Source organism: Brienomyrus brachyistius, chromosome 11 (genome assembly GCF_023856365.1).
Source record: "Brienomyrus brachyistius isolate T26 chromosome 11, BBRACH_0.4, whole genome shotgun sequence".
Lineage (NCBI taxonomy): Eukaryota > Metazoa > Chordata > Actinopteri > Osteoglossiformes > Mormyridae > Brienomyrus > Brienomyrus brachyistius.
This window is the reverse complement of record NC_064543.1, coordinates 1,275,885-1,285,675: the sequence shown is the minus strand read 5'-3', so window position 1 is coordinate 1,285,675 and position 9,791 is coordinate 1,275,885. Positions and strand designations below refer to the sequence as shown.

At 46.4% G+C, this 9,791-nt stretch overlaps 1 protein-coding gene across 2 annotated transcripts in view; it reads left to right on the top strand.

Annotated features, from left to right (window-relative positions):
- LOC125751859 (A disintegrin and metalloproteinase with thrombospondin motifs 7) overlaps positions 1-9,791 on the top strand; it is a 56,028-nt gene continuing 46,237 nt past the window's right edge. For both annotated transcript variants that reach the window (XM_049031246.1, XM_049031247.1), the window contains exons 1-5: positions 1-398; positions 2,736-3,103; positions 4,734-4,911; positions 6,660-6,853; positions 9,239-9,322. In XM_049031246.1, coding sequence (XP_048887203.1) covers positions 269-398; positions 2,736-3,103; positions 4,734-4,911; positions 6,660-6,853; positions 9,239-9,322 — 954 coding nt within the window. In that variant the 5' untranslated portion in view covers positions 1-268. The remainder of the gene's footprint in view (positions 399-2,735; positions 3,104-4,733; positions 4,912-6,659; positions 6,854-9,238; positions 9,323-9,791) is intronic.

The following is a 9,791-nucleotide window of genomic DNA, read 5'->3' as shown; positions in this document are numbered from 1 at the left end:
TAGGACGGACTGGGAGGGGGGGCCTTCAGCAAACATCAATACAAACAAGTGGAGAAACCCGGCAAGGGAGCCCCTCTTCCCTACTGCAGAACGGGGGGGTTCTACCATTAGCTAAGCTTTGTCAAGAAGATTTTTTTATTAGAATGTTGTAGCGTTGTGGGACGTTTGTAAAAACATTTTAAGTTAATAAGGATTTCTTTGAAGAACCTTCCGTATGCATGAAATGTCATTCAGTTCTTCCAAGAGAAGGATTTAGTGCGTCAGGAACATGTTGATTCACGGAACATGCAGATGGCACGTTTGCAGTAAAACTTTGTCTCTTACTCGTTTACTAGTAGCGGCAGGGATTTTCGCTATGCTGGAAAACGACAAAACCTTTGGACTTGCACATACACAAGGTGAGTTTAATCACGATGTGGGTGATGAAAATACTTCGTTGACTAAGCAGTGAATGAAGTGCTTAGCATGAAGCTGCTAAGCTGGAGCCTGAGGTCCGATGTCGGTCCCCCTGCTTACAGCCGGTTTCTTTCAAAACTACTTTGCTTAGCGGCAACAGATTTCTTTTAGTAAGTGGAGCGGACTGAAAATCGGGTCTAATTCACAATTTAATGATGAAAAATACTTCTTCGATCTCGTTGCCGATTCTCTGAGATAAAGGTGCTTAGTGTACGTTATCTCTAATCACTGCATTTGTTTAGATTTCCTTTGACATTTTGTATAGCTTGTGGAAACGTGCTGCAGGTTAGCGATGCAGCGTCTTTTTCTTTGCAGCCAGGTTTAAGGAAACGGTACCCTGTTCACATAACTGGAAATCGGGCAACGAAATAATGACAAATGGGGTTTCCTCAGCTTTTCCTGTCACCGACCACAGATGGCTTCCAGTTCACTAACTTAGCAACAAAAACAACGTACATTATGACATTATTGAGTGTTTCATTGCTAACCTTTTCCCCAGATTCCCAACACTTTGCCTTGTAAAATTTCTCTTAATCAGTTTTGATAGTTAAGGTCTCCTTTCAGCCCATTGCTTTCTGGCCGCGTGTCTCGTTGCTTTTAGTGGTGTTGTCTTTGCTCCTTTTGTATATTTTTGCAGTTGTGCAAGTGCTGTTGCTCTCCAAATTTAGGCCACTATCTTTCCAATCCCCTTTTAACCTGATTTTGTCGTCTTGGAAGGCTTCTGCTGGTCCTGTACAGCGGGAAATAGCAATGAAATAATGTCAAGTGGACTTCCCTGACTTTTTCCTGTCACTGGCCACTGATGGCTTCCAGTTCACTAGGCTTAGCAACACTGCACACCACTTATTCACATTTGGAGCTCAAGTTGGAGTGTGTGTGTAAATAGTGTTTCTAAAAGCAAATGATGGCATGCTGCATAGCTGACTTCATCCCCAGATTGTCAGTGCTGCAGCTTGTCACATTCACTTAGTATCATAGAAATTGTCACTGGATTTCCTTAAAAACAGAACAATCTCCTTGACACAATAATTAGAGTAATAAAAAATGGCACTAATTACATGTATAATAATTAGTAATTGGTAGTAGTAAGTAATTGTTATTAATTAGCAATTAGAAGATTAATTTTCTGTGGGTGGCGTAGTCGGTAGTCCCCTTGCCTTGCTCCTCCAGAGCTGGAAATTCAAATCCTTCCAATCTTCCTACAGTTCAAAGACGCGGGCTTACAGTAGGCTGACTGGCATCTCTGAATTGGCAATAGTGTGTGTGTGTGTGTGGTCCAGGTATACCTTACCTTGTGGAGATGTCCCCACAACGCGATATTTTTACCTTATGGGGACCAAGCGGAAAAGACACATGACAAGCTAAAATGAATTAACACAAGACAGCCATTTGTATATTAGCGGGTAGGTTTGCAGAGTAACTTGGAGATACATCATCCTTAGCATTATCAATTAGCATTAACATTGGGAGCGTGGAAATGCTGGTCCACCTGCAAGTATGTTTATTTGCAAATCGCTCAATGTCTGTAGCTCTGAGGGGTGTATGAGCTCTTGTGGTTTTGGGTATCAAAGAGGTTCATGGGCCTTCCTTCGTGTATGTGCAGTATCGTGTCCAGGTCAATTTTGACTTAATAAAGGGTTGAATCTTCAGCTTTGAAGAGGGTGGATAACAGCATATTAAGAGAGGAAGGTAAACCCAGAGCGACTGCTAAGTGTAGCTACCTGGGACAGTCTGTGCCAAGTTTAGCACGTCCATAGCTAATGGGCCTTGCAGGTGATCGACGGTCGGTGGGGGAGACTTACGACGCAGCCGCAGCTCGGGCTTGATCATCAGCGTTAATCGTTTGCCAGCACCCCCTGTCCCTTCGCTCGGGGTCATGGTTCACTGCCGTGGGGATGCGGTGGCCTGGCCGCAAACAGACACACTCCCCAAGGTGGTAAATTACATCTTTTGAGCGTGAATCTGGCTAAACACAGCGGTAGCAGCAGCGATAGTGGCTGGTCAGTCACTGTTAGATATGGACACTGGGTTACTTGCATTGATCACAGATAATATTTCCAGCTCCTATTAGCTGGTATGACTTGCATTCTTGTGATTTCTGTTGTGGCAACTTCAGATACACTCATCACCTCATAATATCCCTGTGTGTTTATACTGTGTGGCCCTTAGAATGAGGCGTGAGACCTTTTTGTCTCCTTCCTGGCATCTTGCTGGTGTTTTGTCTGCAGTAAATCTTAGTAAGAGGTGTAATGACGACTGGCCTTTTGTCTCTTTTTCAGAGGATATTCTCCAAGGGTTGCTCGAATATGAGGTTGTTCACCCCACAAGAGTGGATCTTGCAGGTCGCTTTGTGTCGAATTTTGTGTCTCACCGCGTGGCCCGGGTTCAGCGGCGGGACACCTCCAGGACCACTGGGGCTCCCGAGCAGGTCTTCTACCATCTGCAGTATGGGGACCAAGACCTAAATCTCAACTTAACCCTTAACCCTCACCTGCTGGCTCCTGGCTTCCTCACAGAGAGGCGGTACGGTGGCCTGCAAGGGACCAAAATCCACACTCACAGCCACTCCCTCTGCTACTTCATTGGGGAGGTGTGGGGTGCCTCCTCTGGGAGGGGCCATGCGGCCATCAGCACGTGTGATGGGCTGGTGAGTGCTCCGCGTCTACAGCCGGCCAGACAGCGCGTGGCACAGAGTCGCATGCATACAAAGTATGTGTGTATATGTGTGTGTATATGTGTGTGTATATGTGTGTGTATATATGTGTGTGTGTGATTTTCTCATGTGTGTGGTAAGGATGTCAAAGAAAAACTAAATTAAACGAATGAAACAGAAATTAAGATTCTTTCAAATGTGTTGCATATATTTGGAGGAATCTTAATTTCTGTTAAATTCTTTTCATCTTTTTGTTTCAGCATACCGGTTAAGTACTGATGAATGTGACTCTTTAACTCTTTATCTTTAACTGTTTGGTTGAATTAATATGTTGGTCTGGATTTGTACTGTCTGAACCTGAACTTTGCACCTTTGTGCAAACCTGTCCTCTTAAGCACAAGTACCATTCATTGATGACCTTAAAATGCACTTTATAATGCATCTTATTGTGCATGTATGCGCTATATAGATCAGCTTCTCTCTGCAAGAATATTATGTCTTGTTGTTTTTTTTTCCAACAGTTCCCATAAAAAATGTTGTAGTTTCCTTTTGGCAGATGTGGGACAGTGTTCTGAACTGAACCCTTCAGACAGTCTTACAGTGCAGAGACTCTCCCCAGGCAGCTTGCTACTGGAAGCCTCCTGGTCACAGCTCCTCTCTTGGATTCCTGGAGAATAGAAGTCGACCTGTGAAACAGTTCCGCGGCGGTGGTGCGCGTCGTGGCTTTAGTGTGCATATCCCACAATCCTTTGCATTTGTCAGCATGCTGCTTCCGCCGTTGTGTTCTAACTGGATGGCAGGAGCAGTTAGGCTAAACAGTGCCGATCATTAATGAATTTAAAGATGGATAAAACAGGAGTCAGTCATTCATTAATGATTATCCTCAAAGACAGCAGACTAGATGACAGTGCGGAGCAGCAGCATGTAGAATTGGCAGCATTGGGCGTGTAGAAACCGGCAAGTAATTCCTGAAAAATGTAACTTGAAATTATATGTTTTTCCACTTTAGAATTTATGAAACTCTTTGCAATGAAATTAAGATTTTGCTCCAGAATTGTGCCAGAAACCCGGAGTTGCCACGGGCAACCTCATTGTCACAGTTCCAATAATGAAGGAAAGTTAATTCATTATTGTTGCAGACTCTTTCGCAAAATTGCCTCTGTGTTGGGTGTGTTCATATCGGCCAAAATAAGCACAGCCTCTGGCCGGGTGGTATGTTCCCAAGACCTGGAGTCACACGCTCCATTTGCGGGGTGGTGCGATCATTGTGATGCAGACCCCAGTTTGACAGCAGGCAGGGAGGTCTGGCATGAGCCCGCCTGCTAACGGCAGGGTGTGAAGTGTCAGGGCCACTGTGAAGATGAACTTGCATGATCTTGGAGTTCTGACAACAATTAGCACTCGTGTGAGGATCTGGAGGGAAGGGGGGGGCTCTTTGTAAAACTCATAAGATTTATTCAGTTTTAGGTATGTGTTTTTTCTGGGGTGAAATATGCGTATTTGGAATTTTGGATAGAACACACCTTACATTTTGCTGGAACAAAACCTTTTGCAAGCTGCGTTTGGAGGAGATGGACTGGTTTTCCTTTGCTGTGGAGTTACTGGCCTCTTGCCCTCTCTACAGACGGGTCTGTTCAAGTTGTCTGAGGAGGAGTTTTTCATCAGGCCTCTGGAGCAGACGCACAAGGAGGGGCTTCCCCAGGCTCATGTGGTTTACAGACGACATGCTGCCCAGCCGTGGAAGGTGTCAGCCCACCCTCTGCCCTCAGGAGGCCTGCTCAATGGAACATGTGGCCTAAAAGGTACGTGTGCAAGCCTGTGATGGCAGTCAGGCAGCATCGCAGGCAGCCATTGGCGGAACACAAAGCTGTAAACCCTTCTGATTGGTTCTATAACCAGTGGAAACAGAGCTGACTGGTTGGCAAATATGTTGCAAAACATGAGTTTCTCAACTGGTATAGAGTTTAACTGAAATGCTACTAAACTTTAGAATTTTAGAAACATGCAGTTTTAAGTTCTGATAAATATACTAGCTTCCCCACTTTTCAACAAAACAATGCAATGTCAGCGATTATAATGAATATATATAGGAGCAGTGCGGCACGGTGGTACAGTGGTTAGCAGTGCGACGCGGTGGTGCAGTGGTTAGCACTGTCGCCTCACATTTTTGGGACGAGGGTTTAAGTCTCTGCCGGGATTCCATGTGTGTGGACTTTGCATGTTCAACCCGTGTCATCTTTAGGTTTCCTCTGGGTTCTCCGGTTTCCCCCCACAGGCCAAAAACATGCTGAGGCAACCAAAATAGCCAGTGTGCGTGTGCGTGTGCTTGAGTGTGAGTGTGAGTGTGCGTGTGCGTGTGCTTGAGTGTGTGTGTGTGTGTGTGTGTGTGTGTGTGTGCGTGTGCGCCCTGCGATGGGTTGGTGCCCCTTGCTGGGTTGTGCCCTGGCTGGTGCCTACAGGCTCCGGACCCCCACAACCCTGCACAAGCTATTTCAGAAAATGGATGGATAGACGTTTAGGGCCCAGCAAGCCAAGTGACAGCTTTTCTGCTAAGATGACAACTGATTTCAACTACAACTGATACTGTATATATTTAAAACCCTATTTAGTTATTTATTCCATATGCATATAGCACTACAGAACTTTTGCACTGTTTGTTTGTCCTGTGGACATGTTTACACTGAAGGTGCTGCTCTTAATCTCATTATACACGTGTATAGTAACAATAAAAGGCACCCATTCATTCATTGTTATTCAGCTCTGTAATCCTGGTTATTTTCCTGTTGAAGAGAAAAAGCTTTTTTAGATGAATACAGAGGTACTTTGGAACACAGACTTAATTTGTTCCAGAAGGCTGGTTGAGTTGCAATTTCCCCATAAGAAATAATGTAAATAAATTTAATCCGTTTCTGTTTGCCTGTTTAAACTTGTATACCTACCTAATTAGTGATAAAAAGCATTATGGGGATCGGTGTTCTGGTGGGTCCCCTTGTCTTTGCATCAGCCCATCAGTGACGCCTCTTGATCTGTGCGAGTTTCAGCAGGTCTTTGTTTTATTTTCCCATGTTTTTCTCGACCTGACCCGTTCGAGGTCCGAATTGGTCGAGGTGAACCTGTCTCAACCCCTAAAAGTTTTCGCAGGAATGGTCAAGTTCCCTAGATTTCGGAAGAGGTACAGGTCGAAAAAAATTCGAGAGATGCCTTCGATGTCCGAGTTGGTCGGGTTTAGAGGCGTCCGAGTCCCAGGGTTCTACTGTAACAGGTTGAGAAACCCCTTTTCAACACAGACACAAATATTAACAATTCCTGTAGCAAGGAAGAAAATGCATATTTTGTTAAAATATTCATAAAATTCATGACACAATTTTCTGACAATTCATTTGACTGAAATCATTATTTGAACTCTGGTTATTCTTCCATCCCCCAGGGTGTCCTCTGCAGTGTTTATACCCTTCACAAACACACGTAAACATTGGGGCCTGTATGATATTTTGTTTAGTGTGTAAATGTCTCCGGTGCCTCGTGATTGGCTGATCCTGGCCGTCCACAGATGTTGCCAGGGCCACAGAGCGGGCGGAGCAGCAGCGCGAGCGGTGGGAGAGGCGTCAGCGGCGGCGCAAGATCCGGACACGCTCCGTCAGCAGGGAGAAATGGGTGGAGACGCTAGTGGTGGCCGACCCCAAGATGGTGGAGTACCACGGCAGCCAGAACGTAGAGAGCTACGTGCTGGCCGTCATGAATATCGTGAGTGCTCGGCCTTCTTTCCGTCGCGGTTGTAACATTTAGGAAACGCTGAGAGCTCTGCGATACAGACCTCCATCCCTGGTGGCACCTAGCACTCAAGTGATTTTTTAAATTTATTTTTTGGCACTACATTGTTGATGTTATCAGGAAACATCTGGAAAGGTGGAATGAAGACTCAGAGATGTGCATGTAAAAGAGAAGACAAAGGGTCTGTCCCCTAGTGTGTTCCCACACAGCCTTTGCCACGTAATCCTTTGTTTCTGCAATCACTTTTTCTTCTTGAGGACAGATATTTGTCTGTAACCTTTCTTACTCTCTTTTTCCTAACAACAGCAACTTCCTGTGAAGTTACTCTTGTAAGATTTAGTCCTGCTGGAGGAGATCCCAGGCAGGCAGACTGTCCCTCCTGAGAGTTATTTCCATTTCTGCTCCAGATGGCAATCAAAGGAAGTGGTTTCTTTGAAATCGGTTTGGGCACAGAGAGCTTTGGTCTGTCTGGGGGTTGTGAGATGTGACCTTACAGCAGAGGTGGTGGTTCTCAGTAACCTCTGGCTCTTGATCTGCTTGTTTGTTCTCTGTCATGGTTTACAGCTCATGAAAAGTAGAGTCTCCCTCTACCAGTACTATGGCTGACTGGAAGAACCTTATAGAGCTGGTCTTCCTGCAAGTAAATCTGTTGTCTCTGGAAGCTGGGAACGTGGATAAAACCTGTGATCACAATTCATGGCGTGCTTTTCTTCTAAGTTAAGTGAGAGTCATTGAGGGGCTTGGGAGATGTTACAGGCTGGGGTAAACAGCCTGGTGGACATTAGTTAACCGCGACGTCCATTTCTGGCCACTGTGTCGTAGTGTTGTTAAATTCTGCCCAAGATGATGGCAGATAATTCAGAGACCATCGGAGATCAACTTGTTTTCCTCTGAAGAACGATAATCCTGCACATGAAAAATTGCAGTGACTTCATCAGTTAACTCTTCACTCCTGTGCTGTGAAAGACTGTAGCCATCATAATTATTGGGCCCCAGCATGAGCATACAGGAGTGAAGCACGGAGACTGGGGGTGCGACAGATATACCGTCCCAAGGTTTGCTGAGCTGGGTGTGGTTTGAAATCTGAAAGGGGAGCACATCTGGTACAGCTTACAATCACAGTAGTAAATCCAGATGCTTTCTGTTATTGTAATAAGGCATATAAAGCTGTATTTGATCTCTGTGTCTCAAATCAAATCAGTACCACATTCCTAAATACACAGTAAGTCAGGACACAGAGGGGTCACCACAGCAGTTTTTTTTAGTTTTTTTTGATGATTTTATTTATTATTGAGGGTGGTGTTTCAATGTGACACACACATAGTATGCGAGTGGTGTATCTGGGTCAGGGTTTGATGCTGCCATCTGCCCCCGTGATGGAGCTGAGCTCCCTGAAGCCCCAGATTATGGGACAGTTGACCCTGTTACTGTGGGGTAAAAGTGCCCAGGGGCTCCTGGACAGTTGGGAGGGGAGACAAATATGAGCGTCGGCAGACCATTTAGGGTCTGATGGCAGACTGGCATGTGGTCAATAACCGCACATCCAGCAACTAGCTACAGACGTGTGTCCGGCCTGGATGGTGCCCCCCCCCCGAGGAGAGAAGCTGCTGAGCTTGAGATTCATTTCCAATAGAAGCCAGCTGTTCCATGCAGATTACTGATAATGATTTCCTTGCTGGACTTTAGCGGCCTGCTGTGTCAAGTTGGCTCTCTGTTTCTGCTGTTCTGTGGAAAACCTCTCAGTCCCATCAAGCAGCTTTATTCTGCTTTCCTGGGTTTTTGTTCTAAAATGTGTTTTGGTAACACTTTGCTTTAGGGGGACAAATAATGTAGCAAGACACTGTTGCTTAATGCATTAATTAACCAGAAACTGTTCCCATGTCCATCATTAATCAATCATCTATCTCCTAAAACACATATCGCCCCCTTTGTCTCGTCTTGTCTAGTCCCCCCCCCCCCGTGTGTCCCCCCCCCTGTGTGTCCCCCCCCCCCTGTGTCCCCCCCCCCCGTGTCCCCCCCCCCGTGTCCCCCCCCCCCGTGTCCCCCCCCCCCGTGTCCCCCCCCCTGTGTGTCCCCCCCCCGTGTGTCCCCCCCCCCCTTGAGTGTCCCCCCCCGTGTGTCTCCCTCCTGTGTGCCCCCCCTCCCCCCCCCCCGTGTGTCTCCCCTCCCGTGTGTCCCCCCCCCCCGTGTGTCTCCCCCCTCGTGTGTCTCCCCCCCCTCTGAGTGTCCCCCCCCCCCCCGTGTGTCCCCCCCCCCCCGTGTGTCTCCCCTGAAGCGGGATCTCCTGGCCCTGCTGTGTCACATCTACCGTCTAGCACAGTGACGGAGGTGATGGCCGGATCACTGTCTGTCTCTCAGGTGGCAGGACTGTACAGAGATGCCAGCATTGGGAACTCGATCAACATTGTGGTGGTTCGGCTCATCCTGCTGGAGAAGGACGAGGTAAAAACGGTGTGATGCCGACACGCTCCTGCCACCCTGCGAAACAACGTTCACACCTCAGCAGGGAATGGGCTTCAAACATGAGGCAGTAAACCTTTCTCTTATGCTGACGTGACATATATCCTCCCAATCCTACGCTCATATTCATCCAGAATTTCAGGCCTCTGTGGGGTTTAACGCAATTTCTTTTTGAGAATGAGACAGGGATTATTTTCTTGCCAAAGTATTTTATTCAAGGAAAGGTATCTAGAATAAAACAGAAAAGTGTCAGCATTCAGAATGTAAACCCTAACCCTGACTTCAGAGCTTGTACACAAGTAGAAAAGTTGTAGCTTGTAACCTGAGAGAGTCATGAGTTTGAATCTAGAGCTGGTTTGTGGGCACGGCAGTTAGACCTCTGTGTCTGTCTTCAGAAGGTTGCCACTTCAAATCCCACGCTCAGCTGGTAATTACAAAAGAATAATTTTAT